The sequence below is a fragment of the Mastigoproctus giganteus genome, chromosome 11 (genome assembly GCF_048544385.1).
Source record: "Mastigoproctus giganteus isolate SK-2022 chromosome 11, ASM4854438v1, whole genome shotgun sequence".
Lineage (NCBI taxonomy): Eukaryota > Metazoa > Arthropoda > Arachnida > Uropygi > Thelyphonidae > Mastigoproctus > Mastigoproctus giganteus.
Window position 1 is genome coordinate 85,491,412 of NC_143585.1, and position 22,164 is coordinate 85,513,575.

The 22,164-nt window shown below is 36.1% G+C and overlaps 1 protein-coding gene across 1 annotated transcript in view; it reads left to right on the forward strand.

Moving 5' to 3' along the window:
* The window catches only part of NSD (Nuclear receptor binding SET domain protein), a 402,839-nt gene that overhangs the window by 90,152 nt on the left and 290,523 nt on the right, over positions 1 to 22,164 (forward strand). The window contains 1 exon segment of the mRNA XM_090385568.1: positions 12,778 to 12,901. Within this exon segment, the coding sequence (XP_090241694.1) occupies positions 12,778 to 12,901 (124 nt within the window).

Consider the following 22,164-nt stretch of genomic DNA (forward strand, 5'->3'; position numbering starts at 1 on the left):
AGAAAACCAAGTTTTTTAGATGCAGAGGAAGCAATATTTGTAATGTGCTTGTGCCAAGAGAGATTAGAAGTCAGAGTAATCCCCAAAAGAGATATATCATTTTGCCTAGAAATCGGAGTGTCACTAAAGATAAGCATTGGAGCAGAACAATCCTTTTTGCGAGATATAAGACAAGACTGAGTTTTAGAAAGGTTGAAATCAACTAAGTTGTCTTTGCCCCACTGGAGAATTACCTGAAGATTGGCATTTTTGGCATTTAAGGAATTAATAGCAGATTTTCGAGAAGTTGAAGAAGCTGATTGAGCAGGACAAGGTTTCTCAAAATGGAAAGTGGAATGCAATGTGCTATCATCAGCAAAACTATGGATAGGATTTCCGGTCAATGGAAGAAGGTCATTAATATACAAGAGGAAAAGAGTGGGGGAAAGAACTGAACCCTGGGGGACACCGGCATTAGTGGAGAAGTTAGAAGACAGAGAGCCATCTACCATCACCCTCAGTGAGCGATCAGAGAGAAAACTGGATAACCAATTACCAAAAACAGTTGGCAAACCATAAGATGGAAGCTTGTTTAGAAGACCTTTATGCCAAACACGATCAAAAGCCTTTGAGATGTCAAGAGCAACTACTTGTGTTTCACCGAACCTTTCCATTGAATTAGTCCATAAATGGGTAACATAACCCAGAATATCACCAGTGGATCGACACTGACGGAATCCATACTGGTGAACATTGATCAGACAGAAGGTTTCTAGGTAGTTTAAGAGTTGGCGGTTAATTGATTTCTCCATTATTTTAGAAAGAGTAGAAGTAATTGGATGGGAGGGATTTGTCACCCATTTTAGGAACTGGATATGAGCAAATTTCCAAGCAGAAGGAAAAACACCTTTGGAATAAGAAAGTGAAAAAAGGCGGCAAAGAATAGGAGTAAGTTCAGGAGCACAGGTTTTGAGAACAAGTGGAGAAATACCATCAGGACCTGGAGCTTTTTTAGCATCAAGATTCATCAAAATCCTTCTGATAACCTTTTGACGGAAGACCACAGGAGGCATTGAATGGAGGGTGTCGGGAATGGCGGGAGGTGTTTTACCAATATCATTAATACAAGAGCTGGAAAAAAAATGGGATGCTAGCAGGTCAGCTTTATCCTTGGCTAAAGTGATAACAGAACCATCTGGTTTGGCCAGAGGTGGGAGCAGAGATGGGCAAAAGTTGCGGTCAATAGCTTTGGCAAGAGACCAGAATGCTCGGTTACCATTAGGGCAAGAAGCAAGTTTTCTACTCTTAGCCTGTTCAAACTCTAGTTTGGACTGATTAATAACTGCTTTACAATTGTTGCGAGCTTTGGTGTAGGCAGAAAATGAAACTGAAGAATTAGAAACAAGCCAATTACAATATGCAACATTCTTTTCTTGGACAGCCTTAGAACATTTATTGGAAAACCAAGGTTTAGATAAAGGACGAGATTTTAAAGTGTAGTGTGGGATAAGGGATTCCATTTCTGCAAGAATAATTTCACTGTCACGATCTGAGCAAACGTTGACATCAGAAGTTTTGAAACAGTAATCCGACCAATGAAAAGAAGAAAAGAAGTCTCGCAGGTTATCCCATTTTGCATTTTTGTAATGCCAAATAACACGACGTTGGGAATAGCCATGAGATAAAGGTTCCATTGGAGAAGAGACAATCACTAAGTCGTGATCTGAAGTGTCTAAAGGACCTTTCACTTCAACCGTGTACTTAGAAGGGTTGTTTGTGAGAAAAAGATCAAGCGTATTGACTGTATGATTAGGATTGTCCAGTATTCTTGTAGGTAAATGAACAATCTGTGCTAGGTCATTAGTAATTGCAAAAGCCTCAGCATCTCGACCGGCTGGGTCGGTGTGACTAGAAAACAGAAGCCAGCTGGAGTTGTGAACATTAAAATCACCAAGGAAAATTACCTCACAGTTAGGAAAGTTGGACTGGAGAAAGTCAAGTTGCAAAGAGAGGAAGTCAAAGAGCTCCAAGTGATTAGTGGAGTTGGGAGAACGGTAGAGACAACAGATAAATTTGACACAATGAGGTAGAGAGATTTGAAGCCAGAGAAGATCAAAGAGAGGAGATTCCAAATTGCCAAGTCTCTGACAGGGAATATCAGAATGGACATATGCACAAGTACCACCTTTGAGGCGAAAGGAATCATACAGTGAATAATTTGGGCAACTGAGATGAGCAGTAGTTGAGTCAACCGATAACTGAGATTCTGTCAGAAAAAGTACATTGAGTGACCGGGGTTCAAGCCCATGACTGCTGAATACGCTGCTGTTTCTTGTATTCTGTGTAACTTGTAAACTCCTCTGACCGTTTGGTCGTCCCGGAGTATAAACAGAAAATTTATTTATTTTTATTTTACATGGGGTTTGGCAGACTGCAAGTGGAAATGGACATCGTTGAGATTAGAACTGAGACCACATATATTTGTGAAATGAATTAGGAAGTGCTTGTTGTTGGAATTAGAATGTTGTTGTCATTATATTTGTTTTCTTTTAAAAACCTTCAGTTTAATGCTAGAAATTGCTATTGTAAATACTCTGGTGTGTGTGGGGTGCTTCCTGTGATTTTTAGTAGTGAAGATCAAATATATCCATGAAGGTCATTTTTCATCTTCCAGAAGCCATTGGCAGAAGAAACAAAATGTAATTGGATGATACCTGGTGATTGTATCTTGGTTATTGGTTTTGGTTAAGATAAATGACAAGGAAATACACAATTATTTTAACCTGGTAGTACTATGGCCCACTTTTTAATAATACACAGTGCGACAATTGGAAAACAAGACTGATGATATGAAATGAGTGCTGGTGCTGCCATCTACTAGAAGGAAACATGAAATTAACAAGATTGTTCCTTGAGCAACACAGTCAAGTTCAGCAGAAATTTCTGCCATTTCATGAAGTAGTGTGAGCTGAACTGCACATCCCTCTGTTTTTGTGTTGTGGAGGGACAATGGAACAAAGAGCAAACATCAAGTTTTGTGTTTGAATAGGCAAAGTGCCACGGAAATGTTTCAAATAATGAAACAGGTGTATGGAAAGAATTGTTTGTCTTGTGCACGTGTGTTCGAGTGGTACAAATGTTTTGCCCATGGAAGAGAATCACTGGAAGATGACCAATATCCAGGCCTGTCAAAGTTGATTGAAAAGGTGTGGGAAATCATTACCAATGACCAATGTGCAATGCTTTAAATTATTTCAGAAAATCCGTGCATTAATAAGGAAACCATTCGACAAATAATAGCCCGGGATTTGAATAAAATGCAGATCAGTGCGTTTTGTTCCACATTCATTAACAGACGGTCTACGTTTGCTAGTGGAACACTGCAGAGAACTCATTGAGGCCGCTAAAAGCAAATCCAACTTCCTGAATTCAATTGTTGCAGGTGACAAGACATGCTGTTTTCAGTATGACCCCGTGACAAAGTGCAGAGTGAAAGTAGGCAAACTCTCCCAAAACCAAGACTCAGAGCTATGCTCATCACTTTATACCATCGCAAGGGAATTGTGCACAAAGAGTTTATGCCAGATGGCCATGTGTTACTGCTGCCTACTATCTGGATGATTTGAAACATTTGTTGCAGAGAATCCATCATGTGCAGCCTCAGTATGGAGAAGAGAGCAGTTGGTTCCTCTTTCATGACAATGTACCAAGCCACAGAGCTTTCATTGTTTGGGAATTTCCTACTAGCAAAAAGGCTGCATACTGTAGCACCCACTGTATTCACCAGACTTAGCCCTGTGTGACTTCTTTTTTGTTCGGAAGCTCAAGGCACCACTGAAAGTGTTATTTTCCTGACATCAACACCATTCAAAGAGCTGTGATGAGAACGTTGAACAGTATACTAGTCACAGCCTTCCACCAGTCGTTCTTCCAGTCACTCCGTGATCGCTGCATGTAGTTTGTGGACTTGGGAGGAAGTTACCTTGAATAAACAAAGGTTAGTTTGCTCAAATACATGGGATCGTTATTTATTTCTAGCATCAGTGCCATTTTCCAGTTGCCACACTGTGTATGGTATCGCCTAACAGAGAATGAACGTTATCCTTAAGTTTTGAGAAAATTATGCAGTAATTTAAATTGTTTATATTGCATTAATGCTTTATTCCATTGATAAATGTTTATTTTTCAATGGAAAAAAAATAAATAAAATAAGAAATTATTATTTATTCCTGTGTTGAACTAAATTGTAAACTTGAACTAATTATAGTCTGTTCACCACTGGAAGATACTTGAGGGCATGGCTATGTAGGCACTTCTATTCTCTGAAATAGGGGTCAGGAAGTAACGAGAGTATGCAGCTGGTCAAATGAAGAACACATTTTAGTAGTTAGTAGTTATTTATTTTTATAGCTATATTGTAATACTGGAATACTGAATTACTGAAATACAATCATAATATTCAGAAATAAATGTTGAAATAATTAATATTCAATAAATATTAATAAAATAATTAAAACCTTACCTTAAAATCATTCAATTGATCTGTTTCTTTTGATGTTTCAGGTTTGCTATCACTTTCATTTGTACTAAACACCGAAGACTTGGTAATCAGTTCCCCAGTACATCTGCTCTTTCTTGAGTTATGTTAGCTATTCCTCGTTTCGTGTATTCCAGTGTAATTGTATCATTCTCAGACCTTGAATATTTTTATTTAGAATAAAATTTTTCAGTTGAGCCCCTATTAATTCAATAGGGTTTAAATCGCAATAGTATGGCAGTAATCTTAAGGCAATATCTCTGCTCATGGAGTATTCTATCCACTGTGTATGTTTTTGGAATGTTTAAATGTTTAATAATTTCTAATAATTGACATTTACGTATACTAGACTGAAATGATACTTTGTCTCACCAACCACTCTATGATACCTTGCTTCCATGATGTTTGGAGGCTTGTCTTGTTAAAGGCTATGATACGGTGCATTATCAAAAACTATAGCAGAATCTGCCTGAATATTTAGCAGTTGCAGCTGCTTTAGCCAAGTTTAAAAATTGTTTATTAATTTGGCCATGGTAGTCCCCAGTTGTGTTTTCAGCTTTATATATAACTGTAGAGTTTGAAATAAACACTTTTGTGTTTCCTGCACTTATTATAATAATTTTTACCAGCATGATCACAGTCCATGACTCCAGATAGTCCATCGATCCTCCAACACTTCTGAAAAGTTAAATTACTGTCCATCCAGGCTTAATCTGAAAAATCTAGGTTCTTCCCAGAATTGTGGTAATGTGTAATTGCTCATAAATATTTTGAGCTCCATAGAACAATATTGTCTCTTTTTATTAAGACAATCTGTTTGGCTTCCATTTAAACCCTATTCGTTTCAAAATTGCATATAAAGCTGTTTTCCCAAAAGAAAATTGAATTTCTGCCTTATAACTGACAATTTATTTAGTGGGTACCTTTCTATTGACACTATAAAATTCTTGAATAGTGCGATGAATAATGCATCCATCAAAATCGTCTACCCGATCAACTGTTTTCCTACTCACTGATTTCCCACCCCCCACTTCTTGGAGATTTTAATTTATCTTCCAGGTGTGACAGCAATGAATGTTCTTTTCTAATCTGTTTAATTGTTATTTCTGATAAACCTGGAGCTAGAGCAGCTCTTTGTTGGTTGGCTTTTAGGTACAATTAAACTAGAACATCTTGCTTCATCTTCAAAATACCTTAGCACATTATTTGCTATATATATATATATATATATATATATATATATATATATATATATATATATATTTATTTATTTATTTTTTTTTTTTTCCCTATATTATTCTCTTTGCAGTGAAGAACTTTTTGACCCTGCTGTACAGACATTTTTGTCACTTATGCAGGTGTCCAGTGGTACATACTAGTACACATCATATATACTGATCAGTCAGATGCCTCTTTACCTTACCAAAATGGTTTGGTCCAGTTGCCAAGGCACCAAAGTATCTTCTACTGCCAAACAGACAATATCATTCACCTCTATTCTTTTCAAGGTTTCTGTGAACTTGTGTGGTGTCCACACACACACACACACACACACACACACACACACACACACACACACACACACACACACACACACACACACACACACACACACACACACAAGCAGTTTTTTCCACAGATCTGGACTGCCATGCTCCAGTACCGCAGGATAAAATCACTGATAAAATTGCTGCGTGGTCTTCTATAAATTTAAAAAAAATTATTAAACTTTAACTTTTAATTTTCAGTTTTTAAAATTTTAAAAAACAATTATTTAGCAAGAAATTACAAAGTATTAAAACAGTGGTGGTCCAGATCTGCAAAAAGTTTATTTTTGTGGTCACCTATTTATTTCATGAAAATTAGTTATTATTTTATAATATTTTCATAATAATAATATTTGTATTAATAGTTATTAATAGTTAATGCATAATAATTAATGATAATAATAAACAGAGTACATTTTAATGTAATAATTAAGAAATAAAACTGAAAACAAATTTGTCATTGTGATGAAAGAATGTGTTTCACTAACAACTAACTGCTGGATATGTAGCCATCCCAGAATCTTTTAGCCTTTGTATTAAGACAGTCACAGACAGAAGAAATGTAAATATAAGTAGATGCAAAGAAAACTGTGACGTGTCTGCACTAAAACACCTTATAGATGTTTCCTCGAGACGCCTCCGTAGCCAGGTGGGCAGGAGCAGCAGTGCGTAGCACATGCTTCTTGATTAGACCGGGGTTCGAGCCCGTGACCACCAAATACGGAGGATGCGGAAATGTCAGGGAATGACCACCACATATCCCCGGAGCAATACGGCCTTAGTTGTTAATGCTCCTAAAAACCAAATAAACAACAACATGTTTCCTCATTGAGTATAAAGACTGCACGGGCTGTTCAACTGCAGTAATCTGAATCCAGAATGGGCAAAACACTTGATCTATCAGACTTTGAAAAAGATCTTGTCATTTGTTTACATTTAGCAGGAGCCACAATTCAAGAAATAAAAGACACTGGTTTTTCAAAAACATTCATCTCAAAAGTTTTTATAATGTCTAGAAAGCAAGCAGTTTTTCCAAATCTCAAAGGTGTAAATGTGACAGAAAAGCAATACTTCAAGAGTGAAGTCATCGTACTCTAAGGAGGACATCCAGTGTGCAGCAAATGATATTTGAGTTCAACCAAGCCCAGCTGCCATATTTTAACCCATATCAGGTGCAGAGAATTGAAGAAATTGGGCAAGCAGATTTTTCTGTTTTTTTTTTTTTTTTTTAGAGAAAAGCAGAAAAATTTCAGTTGTTAAGAGCATTGTGATTGGACAGTGGAACAATGGAAGAAAGTCATGTGCTCAGATGAATTGTGATACACTTTGTTATTTTTCACTGATGGTGCAATGTGGTGAGAACCTCAAGAAGTGTGATGGACCCTGCTTGCCTTGTTAAGACAGCCCAAGCATCTGGAGGTGATATCGTGGAATGGGAAATGTTTTGTTGGCAAGGACTGGGTCTATTGATACTAATGGAAAGTCATTTGTCATCCAGGGAGCACCTGAATTTTGTATCAGATCTGTTGCACTCTGCAATGTTGTACTCTTATCCCAAAGGTCATGGCCACTTTATGGATGACAATGTAGTGCACAGTGCCAGAATCCTGCTTAGAATGGTTTGGAGAACATGACACGGATTTTCACTATCTTCCCTGATTTCTCATTCACCCGATCTCAATCCAATTGATGTGTGGGATATGCTGGAGAGAGCTATTTGACAGCCAAGTCATCTTTCTTCAACTTTGTCACAGCTATGCGAAAAAGGTTACAATTAGGCCAAAATGCACTAAAACACCTTATAGAATCCATGCAGCACCACAAATTTGCTGTTGTTAGAAACAAAAAATAAAGGTTTGTATTTTTTTGGCCAGTGAGTCAACTGCAAGTCTCTGGATTTATGATGGAGAATCCATCTGTTTTACTGGATTTGACCTTTCTCTAGCTCACTGTCATAATATAGTTGGTGGCACTTTTTCCTGTCTTTTTGCAGAACTGAATTTTTCTCCATCTTTTTCTTTTCACAAAAAATAATTATATTAAAATTAGATTTTTTTTTTAAAATTATTTTGCAATTTTCTGGTTATATTTGTAACAAACTGACCACCAGGTATGTTGTGTTGTGTTAGTATACCTGGCAAAATAGATACTTGCAATAACGGACATTCTTCTGTGTTATGCGCATTAATTTCATTGTACTTGTGTGGTGCGAAGCTAATTTTCTTATCTACTTTTTTCCTTTTTTGGCCAGTGCAGCAAAAGCCTGTGGCTTCCTTGCACTGTATGGCAATTATTATTACTAATTAAGAGTGTCTTTCAGTAAAATGCCAAAGAAATGCAACGTGAAATTAAAAAGTTGTCAGTAAAATGCAATGTTAGAAGTTATGCGTGCATGATTTTCCATATCTACTCTATGTAGATATAATTTTTCAGTTTCAAGCAATGGGAAATGTGTTGTAATCTGACATTTGCAAATAAATAAGCATGACAGTGTATGCACAGCACATAGGAAGAAATCAAAAATAGATCTTGCATTTCATGGTGAAGGTGATGTCATATGTGCCAAATGTTTATTTGATCTTTTTGTCATAGAAAATAATCTTCCCTTGAATTGTGCCAATCATGTAGGCATGTTGTTCATAAACTCGTTTTTCTGACAGCAAAATAGCAAAAAGAAAATGCAGTTATGGAAGAACAAAAACAACAGACAATTGTTAGTAAAATTGTACAGATAGGGAATGAAGAGGTAGTTAGTGATGGTTCTGAAAAATGGACCATTTTTGATTGCTACAGTAATCGAAATGATTCCAAACTATATCCCATTGTGGTGACATTTTGTAATAATAATAATACTCCCCCCCCCCAATCAAAAGCAACTGGCTCTCACCACCAGCTTTGGAAGGAAATTGTACAGGGTACTTTGGATCCATTTCTGAACGACCATAAAAGGATATGTGATTCCTTTGAAAAAACTGTTTGGCCTGAAACTAGGCTGTTCTCTTCATCTTTTAATTTGTGTTGAAAATGGATTCATTGCTTTCCTGTGAAAGAGGTGAATACTTGTAAATATATTACTATCTGGAATGAAGTGCTAAAAGGAAAGATAGATTTAAAGTGGTGCATGCCACTGAAATAAAAAAGATTTTGAAGAATGTGTGTACGCATTGGCCATCTGTGGTTAAATGTGTAGAATGTCAGAACAGTGAAACCTTAACAAGTATGTTTAAAGAAAAGGTTAGAAGTGGTGAGAAAAGCAATATGAGCACTTTTCAGAGAAATTCAAAAGTTCAGCAAGTGATCACTAGTAAGGGGAACTAACTCATGTTCATCCAGTTCCTGATCCAAAATTTTTGAAAGAAGTCATGTTGATGAATTCAAGAAAAATAACTTCTTGTGAAAGCAATCCTAAACAGGCAAAGCAAGCTAATAATTCTAGGCATGCTATCTCATTCATGTAGAAAGTATAATAATGTTTCTCTCTTCTGCATTGAATAAAGCAATTTGATTGTCGCTTTTAAATGTTATGCCATTGTTTGAAAATCTGAAACACAACTCTTCAATCCAACATTTCGCATCCATGTACTGAGGTCATTACTCCCAGATATGTTGCAAAATTATGTGGAAATTTATTTTACCAACGGTTTTTAAATCTTCTACTTCCATTTGTAAATTGATTACTGCAGTACACTAAACCAGGAGTCAGACTTAGTCATTGGCATTTCTCCTACAAAGATTGTGGAGACTCTAAGATAAGAGAAGATTCTTTTCTTTTGCTCATTAAGGAAGTACTTGATGGCTGCATGGTGCACAAGTTCCTATTGAACAATGATGTTCTTATAAATGGTGAGGTAGTACAAACTTCATCAGTTCACAGTGCATCATTTCAAATTTCAAATTTTTTTGTGGACAAGTTTCCAAGTACAGTAAACCCCCGCTATTTGCGGTATCTGTATTCGCGGTTTTGCATATTCGCGATCGCCGATTTAATATAAAATGAAACCTAAAAAAAATGTGAATTTTAAAGCGCCGTGAATATTTTCCGCCATAAAAAACATGGGCGTGGCTAAAATTATCTTTCCCAGTCAAAACAGCGCTCAGTGGGTGCGGGGAGAGGGGTGAAAAAATCGCGAGCGTGGATGTTTCTCGCTAATCCTTGTTCAGTATGTGTTATGCGTTTGTCATGAAAGGTTTCGTCGTTTGCTTTTAATTTATGTTTATAAATTGAATAAATTTATCAATTTATAAATTGATATGCTTACAAAAATGATAAATCTACCATTTTGCAGTGTAAAACAGACTTTTTCGAGTGTGTTAACAGAAGAAAGTGACTTTATTGTGGACAAATTCTTTCTAACTCCTACAAAAATATGGCTACGAATAAAAAGAGAAATGTGAAAATATCAAAGAAGGTGATGACATTAGCGAATAAAATTGAGTTATTAGACAAAATTTCTAATGGTGAAAGTGTCTCCTCAGTGGCAAAACATTATAAAATCAATGAGTCAACAGTACAATCAATCAAGAAATCGGAAGAAAAAAATCTGCCATAGTGTCCATGAAAACGTGCTAATTGTTTCAAAAATTTGCTCTGTAACTCGTGATGTTAAATTAGAAAAAATGGAAAAGCTTTAAATCTGTGGATAGAAGACCGAACTGAAAATAAAATTCCGTTAAATTCACTCATCATTCGCGAAAAGGCAAAACTCCTTTATCAACACTTTAGCGAAACTGGTGATAGCACTGGCGGGATGTTTTTTTTTGGTAGCAAGCAAAGGCTCTGGTTTGAAAGATTTGTTTGAAATTTCTAATAAATATTACATTTAATATTAAATTGTTTCTTATTTTCATTTCGATGCCATATGCTTGCATTTCATTATGTACTGTACTGTCTATGCACATAGTCATATTATGAAGGTACATATAATACATACATAGACAAAATTTTAGACTAGTTTTTCTTATATATTTCATACTTTGGAACGGAACCCCTTTATTACTATGGGAGCCATAACTCAGTATTCGCGCTTTTGGTATTCGTGACATTTCTCAGGAACGTAACCCCCGCGAATAGCATGGGTTTACCGTACATAAAAAAAAAAAATTTATGTACTGGAAAAAGTACATTAAAAAATAGACCAAGCAATAGTAGATATTTTGCAGCATCAGTTCTGTCAGTTTCAATGAGAATCTACGAGATACTATTATGAAAGAGGAAAAAATTAACATACAGTGATTATTGGTTGGGGAACTGACAAGTGCAGAAGGGAGATTGAAATATAACAAATTATCACAAGTCATGCTTAGCATTTTAGCATTTCAAAACAAAAAGATGCTACCTTTTTTTTTTCTCTCTTTCTCTCTCTCATCGAACACATATGCATTTACCTAGGTTGATAAGGAGTGTTCCTTAAATTTGGGATTTAAGCTTTGTAGACCCAAAAGGTTTATGGATATAAGTTAATTTATTGTAATGTTTATGCTAAGTCCATAAATGAATTATATTAACTTTCTTGCAAATTAAAAATGGTGTCATGTAATTTATTTTGTGTTTGTTTACTAGACTATAGGATATCAAATAGAACATCACATAAAATTTATTTATTCCTTAAAGTGACATAGATTCAAAGAGACTGCACTTGTGTGCAGAGAGGCGGGAATCCTTAATATATAAAGGGAATATTGTTACATCTTAAAACATATGATGTAATATTCAATAGTAGATCACAGAGAACACGAGAAGCCATTATCAACCCACTGCAGGATGGAAGCCTCCTCAACAATTCATGCTGAGGGAAATCGACCATAATCTGCCACGCTAGTCCAGTGCGGGTTGGCAGATTGACTGTATTCAGCAGTCAGGGGATTGAACCCCGCTCTACTCAAAGAGCATGTGCTACTGCACTCCTGCTCCTGACCACTCGGCTACGGAGGCTGTAACACACGATTATAATAGTAATACTTAATTAAATGTGATTTTTTTTTAATTTAAAGTTATTTATTTTTTCCTGCTGGGGGGAAAAAGTTACATTCATAAAAATATATGCATGAAACTAATAGTCACTTCCATTTTCCAGTTCAGAAAACCATTAAGAGTTTTAAATGTCAAACTTTATTTATGCATACATTAATGTTTTGTCAAATAAAGAAATGCATAAGCAGATAAATAATGATAATAATTGGGCCAAAAAATGATTTTGTGCAATAATTAAACAGAAACCAAAAAGTGTACCTAATTTCTGTTTCAGAAAGTAGAAGGGAGACTTAACACTTAAGGCTGCGCCCTAGTGTGCTTGATACCCTAAAAAAAAAAAAAAAACTTAAAAATATAAATATCTATTAGATTATAAGTGTTAATTTTGTTGTTAAAAATAGAAATCAGGGTAGCAAAATGGCTACCTCAGCATGACACATCATGAACTATGTAGCACATAGGGTGTGTAGTATAATTCTTGAATTGTTATTTTTTCTGAGGAAAGATTTGCTATTTGTTGCTAAAACAACTCTCACTGGCAGTAATTGTTTATTACTTTTCTTTCTATCCTACTATAACTGTGTGTGTGTGTGTGTGTGTGTGTGTGTGTGTGTGTGTGTGTGTGTGTGTGTGTGTGTGTGTGTGTGTGTGTGTGTGTGTGTGTGTGTGTGTTTTGAATTAGAAGTTAGCTGAAATGTTAAAATAATTTTATTTTTATATTATGTATAATATTTGTTTAATAGCCATCATGCCGTGAAGCTTGGGACATTGCTGTAGAAGAAGCAGAAATTGCTTTTCAAATGACAAGAACAGAAAGAAAGCAGAAACTGACTTTTGAATATATTAGTGATGACAACAAGGAACCAAGTATGTGTTTTTAAATAACTGTATAATTTATTATTTTTATTATTATTTATTTTTTCCCCAGTAATTTATTCTTGATTTTCCTGGGGTTAGTTGGTGCTAACTGCACCAGAGTTTCAAGATGTGATACACACCAATTTTAGTGTTAATAATTGGTAAGTTGTTGAAATATTCCAGAAATAAAAATAAAAGTAAAGTTGCCAATTCCCATAATAGCAATATTGCTGTAATGGGAGGTTGTAAACAAAATTGAAGGATAAGTGTAATTCTCGAATATTTTCTTTTACAAATTTCTGTGAGTAGATAATTAATATTGTAGTGTTTTATAAATTTTATTTAATACATATATTGATATAGTAGCTGAGAATAGGATAGTGCGACAGCATTAAATAGTTTACTATTTAATGCTGTAGGACTATTTTAATTATTTTAACTGAGATTTTGCCTAAGAATTACAGCAGCAAAATACGTGAGCTAGAACAGTGAGAATGCCATGGCTCATAGGGGAATTGCCAGTGAAGATTCAAGGCCTTATTTCACTTCCCATAGCAATATATGTATTATTGGGTATACTAAGTGGCTCTAGCTCAACCCCTCATGTCAAGGATGGTAATAATCATATTGCAGTTTCTGGACTCATTCGGACTAAGTGGTTAATCAAACAACACACAAATAACATATCATAACTCTGCACTACAGAATATTATCACCACTACGCTGAGTAGCCTTTATCTGTATAATATTCTAACATATAACACATACAATTGCTGTGGTGTTCAAGTATGTGTGCTGTAATATATAAACTTGTCCTGAAATTGATATTCTAATAAGAAACTAGAATTCTGACCAAATTCTTTGTTAGGAGTTTATTTGCTAAGCTTATAATAGACAGGCTGAACAATAGTAACAGTGTAAATAATTTACCACCAGATTAATGGTGCATTTTAACCGGATTAATTGTGCATAAGGGTGCAGTGCCCCCCTGGTACTCTCGGGATAGCCCATCCGCTGTATGTGCTCATGTTAGCTTGAATTTTCATCAAATTTCCACCTATTACACATCAGAATTTAGCAAAATATATATATTAAAAAAAAAAAAAAAAAAAGTTTCAAAAGTTGCAGGTATTTTTTTTTTTTTTTTTTTTTTTTTTGGGGATATCTCTCTTCCCATTACATTGCACATTTATTATTAATTTATGCTAAGAGATGCATCTTAATACAATGCCTAATTGTTAATTTATATGGCATATGTATTTATTTTTTAGGCCTATTATATTTTCTTAACTGGGCAGCAATAGCATGGGGCTTATAGGTCCACCTTAAGAAGAAGAAGAAGAAAAAAAAAAAACTGTTGCATGTTAATTGCCGGTTTTAGATTAGCAGGTGTATTACTTTGTTCATCCAAACAAAAATGGAAGTTAAGGCTTCCTTATCCTGGTAATTTAGAATTTTGTTAATGAGAAACTACATTCTTTAACTGAAAAGGAAGGTAATCTATTCTGATTTTTGTGAAGGTTAAAAGATTTCCCTGAATTTTCCATAAGTAGTGTTCCTCTGGTCATTTGGCCGCTGGGCCCCTAATGGGACCCAACGTTGCCCACACTCCACCCTGTGTAGGCAAACCAGGTACACGAGTATTATAGTTATTTACTCTGGTAGGTTCTGCCACTTAATTTCCTGAGATTTCAGTGGCTAGAACCTTTAAAAAAAAAAAAAAAAAAAAAAACCCTGCTATAGATAGGAGTCAGCCAAAAGGAGTACTAGTTATGCAATTTGATGTCATTAAATTTTTGGGTGTGGGGCTCTTTGGGTGTGGGGCTCAAGCAATTTAACAATAATTCGAATGCTAGTAGTTGTAAGTTAGAAGGGGAGGGGAGACTGGAGGCTGGGGGGAAAGACAAAGATATGGGGCCGATAGAGAAGATGACCCCAAAATCAGTGGAGTAGGCCTGCCCCACCAGAGCGGAAAGAGGGGCGGCGAGGGAGGGGGGGGAGACCAGAGGTAACCTCCCACTCCCGCCCGGGGAGTGGAGGCAAAGGACCATGCAAGGGAGCGTGGCTAGGAACGCCTAATGGCAGCAGCTGAGCTGTGCTAGCGGTTGTATCCCACCTGGGACAGCATGCCGGCTAGGAACAGCCAACAGCATGGATGTCCTTGTGGTCCATAAGGTTCCCATGGCTATCCATCTATCTGGTAGAGAGGATGGAACAGAACATGCAATTTATACCATTCGCTCACACAATTTTTTTACAGTGTTCCCCCCCCCTCCCTTTCTCTACTCTTTACATTTTATGGTTTTTTCCCACCTACATTTCTAGACAACATTTTATAGTTTTTACATTTTCCAACTTTTTTATTGATTTTTTAAATTTTTTATTATTTTTTATTTTTTTCATCCATTATTCTCATTCACACCAGGGAGAGGTGACTTATTAAACAAGCAAAATTGACGGCAACACCAAGCTGTCAATCCCGCCTGTCCAATTATAGCTTTTAAAATAATTTAATGCTTGTTTAAGCATTACTTTAAAGACAAAGCAACAATTTAAACAAGCAATAATTTAAAGAAAGTTCATGCAATTTAAATGACATACAAATAATAATATTAAAAAGAAACACACATTTATATAACAATTATACTAATGCCAAATTTTTCCTTTTTTTTTTTTTTTCCCTTTTCTTTTATTTTCTTTTTTAAACAAACATTCTGTCATACTTTTACATTCTGCTTTCAACATTTATACATTCAACACACTATTTCTTGCATTCATTCACTCATTCAAGCACACACCCCTTACATTCACACAGCCCATTTCACTGACTCCACAGTCATTTGCTAATTTTACTCAATTTCCACATTTACTCTTTCAGCACTCACTCCTTCTCACACATTCATCCCTCACACACCCAGAGGTATAAATTATCATTCACTCGCCATTCCTAGCATTTCCTTTCATACTCTTACCTTTACATTCACTCCAATTCTCATTCATTCAATCCTTATCCATAAAGTATGCTAGTAAACATACTTGAGAAATCTGCAGCTTACTAGTTTTTTTTCAACTGACATGTAACCCTGGCTGCATGTCTATACCAGTCTCTTTAAAGTCCTTTCTGTGAGTGTTGTCATGTTTGGGAACTCAGTCTGTTTTGGTTGGATGTATGCTATGATGAGGGCAGTACCAGCCTGCCTTTATTCCCATCAGTCACATTTGATTATTTTCCTACCTCTATGGTCCCACTGGCATTGAGCCAGAGGAGTCCTCAGGGGCAGGCCATCAACTCTGGTAAAGTCCTGGTAATTTCTGAGTCAATTCAGGTATGTTCAGTCATGCAGATATTTTGTCATTCACTGGGCATGGGGAGGAAAATGGGTTGGTTATATATTTGGTCTATTGATTTGCTACAGGGACTGGTTGAAGAGCCTGTCTCTGCAAGGTTCGGCAGATTTCAAAAATGGTTTGAGCATACTTTAAGAGACTTCCTCAATGATGAATTGATGTTCTTGGCCCCTAGGAAGGGGTCCAATTTCTGTGATTAACTGTCTACATTGATTTTCATAGATTACACAGTCATATAGAATGTGTGCTCAATCCTCACTTTTGCCACAGGTACAGTGGGGGTCATCGTCCAGTCCCAAAGAGTGCACTTTAGCTTTAAGGGATCCATGACCTATCAATAGAAATGTGGTATAAAGTCCTGGAGCATACCACTTTGGTGGTTTTGGCCTAACCATAGCCACCTGTGGGCTAGCCATGTGGGTAAAGTGTGCCTGCCTGGCAACCCAAAGGTTGCAGGTTCGAATCCCGCCTCGGGCTTGGATCAGAGATATGGCCACATATCTCTGATCCAAGATGGCCACAGAAGCCAATGCACCAACAACTAACAAAAAAAAACAAAAAAAAAAAGCCACCTGTGGAAAAAAACATTTTGGTAGTAGCACCTTTAGTCTCTTGCTCCCATTCGGTTTGCCATATCTGATGTCGTGTGGCAATTTGTCGTTTCTCTGCCTTGATGTCATTGGGATTATGCCTAGAAACCCATGGGATTCCTTTTTTAAGTCCCCCTTTTTTGCAATTTCAAGGTGCAGTGTAGGGTACTGGCCAAAACTTGCAGGGCCAGGATACTAACTGTACAGCATGCTCTAGTTATTGTTAATAAGATTGTTATTTGAATGCTATTTAATTTTGCTCTGTTTCTAACTATGGCTCTGTAATGGAACAATATGACAACACCATAGGAGAATAGGGAGAGTGTGTGGAGACCATCCCCATTTTGTTCCTAGCTAAAAATTACTTAACCAACAAAGCCACATGGACTGGCACATTGTTATAATGAAGAAGCCAATCCTGAGCGCCATTTGTCTGGATGTTTTCTCCTGAAATCCTTTCTCCAATTGCTTTAGGCGCATAACTGGTGCAGTTTAGCTGCTGGAAGGAATGCCTGATAAACAGTTTGCTCATTGTTGAAGAAAACAGTCTGGATGCTCTTGTGTTTGAACTAACCTGCCTTGCTTTTTTTGGATGTGAAGACTAGGACTGCTGCTTTGTTTCTGTGTCATAACCCTAAACCAGTGTTTCTCAACCTTTCTTTAATTATCGTCCCTTAAAGGGCTTTTTTAGAAAATTTTTTTTTCCCTTATTGGCCCCCATGAAATTTTGAAGACGAAAATACTTTATACTTACTCTTTTTATTCAATGGGATCCCTGAGCCTAATGCTTCTTAGCTAAAAGTTCAATGTTCAGTATGTAGTAGTAGTGGCATGTGATGCAAGAAAGCAAGTGAGCTTGTGCAACATCAGCCAAAAAAAAAAATTTTTTTTGCACAACCATTCCCTCTAAATGTTTATCCAGTTCCTCCTTAAATTTATTTAAACTATCAATTTCCTCAACGATAGATGGAAGTTTGTTCCGGCAATTAACCACCCGATGGCTGAAGGCAAATTTCCGCACATCTATTCTAATCTGTCTTTCCTTAATTTGAATTTATGCCCCCTTAGGTTTCTAATCTGAACAAGTGGAAGAATCCCATCAAAATTCAGCGTCCTCAACCCATTCAAGGCCTTATACACCTCAATCAGATCACCGCACAGGTGCCTAATCTCCAGCCACTGCAATTTGCAGAACTTAAGCCTCTCTTGGTAAGAGGATCCCTTCATTCCCCTCACCAATCTTGTTGCCCTGCTCTGTACATGCTCAAGCAACTCTACATCCTTCCTAAAATGAGGCCTCCAGACCTGTACGCAGTACTCAAGGCGTAGCCTGACCATTGCCTTATACAGAGGGATAATCACCTCCTTTTCCCTGCTAGCAAAATTCCTATATATTATTAACAAAACCCCATGGCCTGCCCCAGCAGCCTGTCTGCATTGCTTAGAAAACTTCATATCTGACTGCACAATTACTCCCAGGTCTTTTTCATTTTCTACCACCCGAAGTGTAGTACCACACAGTTGGTATGTTCCTCTGGGGTTACTTCTACCCATATGCAGTACTTTGCATTTGTCAAGGTTAACTTCAGTTGCCACTTCTCAGCCCATCTGCCCAAATTTTCTAGATCCTGTTGCAGTAGCACACTGCCATTACTCTCATTAACAACCCTGCCAACCTTTGTATTATCTGCAAACTTCGACACTAAGCCTGATTTACCTTCATCAATATCATTGATAATTATACAAAACAACATTGGACCCAACACCAGTGGACCTCGGAAGTTGAAATTTTTGCTGTATAACTAAGCTATTTATCTCTCTAAAGGTCATTTTATAATGTAAATTGTATTAGTTACCAATTCAAATCATTAAAATACACTAGACTTTCATTGTTATCATATGTTCTGGTATAAGAACCAATTTTGAACGGATTTGTGATATTTTTCTAAAGCATAAATCAAAAACAATTTGCAGTTTCTGGTTTATTGGGCTTTTCTGTTACTGCAAGCAGTTATAAACAGGTAGTAAACTCAATGTTATTGCATTTATGAAAATACCGATTTGCCTTATGTGGGTTTTTACGTTATTAGGGTGAAATGTGTTTTCCCTTCACTGAAATCTTTAATCATATAAAAACATAAATAAATTTTCAGAATCTTTTTTTTTTTTTTTTTTTTTTTAGCTTTGTAAACTTGTTACTCCCTGCAAATTGTGTTAGTTGCAATTTGTGCATGACGTTAAAAATGCTTAAGCATGCTATTGTGAAATTTATAAAGAAAAGAGAAGAGATTACCTTGGAAACAAACGCCTCTTGAAGCATTTCTGAAGAAGACAACTCCTTGTGCAACAAACCAATGAGTGCTGACCGAACAATGAGTGATTAACGAGTGTGCATTTAGTCGATGATGAAGATTAAACATTGCCGACTGAGCTAGCCTAGTGGGTAAAGTGCCTGCCTGGCAACCCAAAGGTCGCAGGTTCGAATCCCGCCTCGGGCTTGGATCACAGTACTGCAAAAACCTTGGGAGGTGCATTATGGCTGATGTGCCAACAACTAACTAAAAAAAACCAAGAATAAATATTCTTTAACATTTGTTAAGTCATAAATAATTTCTTTACATTATAATTTACTTGATTGTTTTCATTCATTCATGTTTTCATTCCTTTGGATAAATCAGTCATTGTTTAAACATAAACTAATTAGCTAACTAATATGATTGTTGAGAACTTAACCCTTTCTTTAACATTATCTATGGGAATAAATTCCCGCTTTACGAGTTTTCACTTTACGAGCCCGCGCTAGGAACGAATTAACTCTTAAGGTGGGGAACTACCCGTACATTAAACTTATAAATGATATTTATATTTATATTTTTCCTCTCCCACATCTCAATATGAATCATTTAATATTAAAAGAAATTTAAAAAATAAATAAGTGGACATGAAATAAAAATAAGATTATTTCTGATTTTCTTAATTTGTATACATGATGTTTTGCAGTTGCCTTAAAAGAGAAATTAGGAAATGTTGTAGGAAAGGTGATTCGTGCATTCTTTAAAATTAGGCTTTCATTAAGCTTTTTTGTGTATTAAATCCATTGTATCTCTTGTCACATAGCATATTGCTTCATTCTATTTTGAACTCTCTCTTTCTGAAAAGTTGAGATAAATGAGTCCCAAAATGGTTTTTTGATAACACTCTGCATTTACTGTTTCACCATCGCTATTCCCTTCAAACAAAATTACTAATGATGCAGTTGTCTGTGACATCACACTGCAATGTGATGCGAATAATCTGAGTATCTTCGTTGGCTTATATATATATATATATATATATAAGCCAACGAAGATATTCAGAGGCAAGAATCCCACGGAGGGTTAGATGTTTATTAATCCTTTATTTAAGTAATACTGTAGTTTTTGTTCAACATTCCACATTTTAAATGTTTGCAAGAATGTTTTCATGGGCTAGTTGGAAGGTTTTCTTGTAATTTTTGTCTGTATTTCAAATGTACAGTTGTGCCCCCGTATCCGCTGATTCAGTTATCCCCAGTTAACCACGGGGAAAAAAATTTAACACTTACTACTCACATGTCCAGTACGATGCTTCCCTTTATTTTTTACGATGTCACGTATGGTTTGGTCACCAACATTATAATGGTTCTTTAGAGATTTAATGGATGCACTGTTTTCAAACTTTTGAATAATTTCAAGTTTTTGTTTAATTTTAAAGCACAACACTTGTGTTTGCCCATCATTTGCACGATTTCTAATCAAAAAAAAAAAAAAAAAAAAAGTTACTATAAAAAAAAGTTCTAATATATATGACGAAAAAAAATTTGTCCTTTTGCGGTGTGACGGAACACAAAAATCGACACGATGCACTAAATCAAGCTTAACATTTGGTCTCTTTTTTTTTTTTTTCTTTTTTTTTTAGCATTACGTGTGAAGACAGTGGGGGTTGCAAGATAATAGGTACACTACCTCCCAATGACGACTTATAAAAAAATGCCAGTTCTTGTCGCTTATTTATGACTTGCAAAATATCTGTTTATACCTATTCTAGTTGGTACTTGAATTTTATGATTTCTGATTGATTTTTATTTTTTTATTTGGCGTCTTGAAGTGTCCAGGTTAATCCAATCCCGGTAAATCGAGAGTCTTCTGTACTTTATTATTACCATATTTAATGTTGGTAATGTCTTACTGTGTGTTTAATTTATCAATTAAACTTTATTATACGTATATATCTACAAGAAAATCATGTTATAATACGTATTTATTATACGTATATATATCTACAAGAAAATCATGTTATATATGGGGTCAGCAGGTGTTCGCTTATATCCGCGGTTTCAGCCATCCACGGTTGGTCTAGATATGTAACCCCAGTGGATATGGGCGTCTTACTGTATATATTTTTGATAACATATGATATATAATATATATTCATATGTTATATATGGCCTCATTTGTTATATGAGGCCTCATTCTTGGAAGGATGTAGAGCTGCTGGAGGAGTACAGAGAAGAATCTGCAGATACAGGAATCACTAGGTGGCAGTGATCACAGTGTGCTGAAGTGGGATTTACTCAAGGAGGTAACTACCATGAGGGGTAAAGGGAAGGGTTATTGCTTTTGTAAAGGCGACTACGAAGGTCTGAGACAGTATTTAAATTCTATACAGTGGTACCAACTGATGATGTTACCAACAGCAAGCTCAAAATGGGAAGCATTCAAAGAACTTATCTTGGAAGCTACTAGGCTTTACATACCAACTAAGAAATATTGTTCAAGGTTCAGGCCTAAATGGATGTCAGATGAACTAATGAGGCATATGGCAGAGAAGAAAAATGCATGGGATACTTACAAATTAACACATGACACAGAAGCTTTTGATAGATACAAGTTGATATGCAACCAAGTTACAAAGGAGGTTAGGCAGGCGAAGGCAGACTACGAGAAATCCTTGGCAAGGGATGTAAAGAAAAACAGCAAGGAGTTCTTTACTTGTGTAAACTCTAGAAGCAAGGGGATGAATCAGATTGGTCCACCTGATATTGATGCTTCAACTGTTCATGATCTTGCTCAGGTAGCTAACAAACTAAATCAATATTTTGCATCTACATTCACACATGAGGAGTTACTCAGGAAGGGGAATGCCATAGATGAAGTAAACACTGGCAATGAGCTAGATGATCTTGTAATAATTGAGAGTAAAGTGGAGGAGAAATTGTTGAAGATAAATACAAGAAAGGTGCCTGGGGTGGATGGGATCTATCCAGTTATATTAAGGGAGGCAGCAAAGGAAGTAAGCAATCCATTAGCCATAATT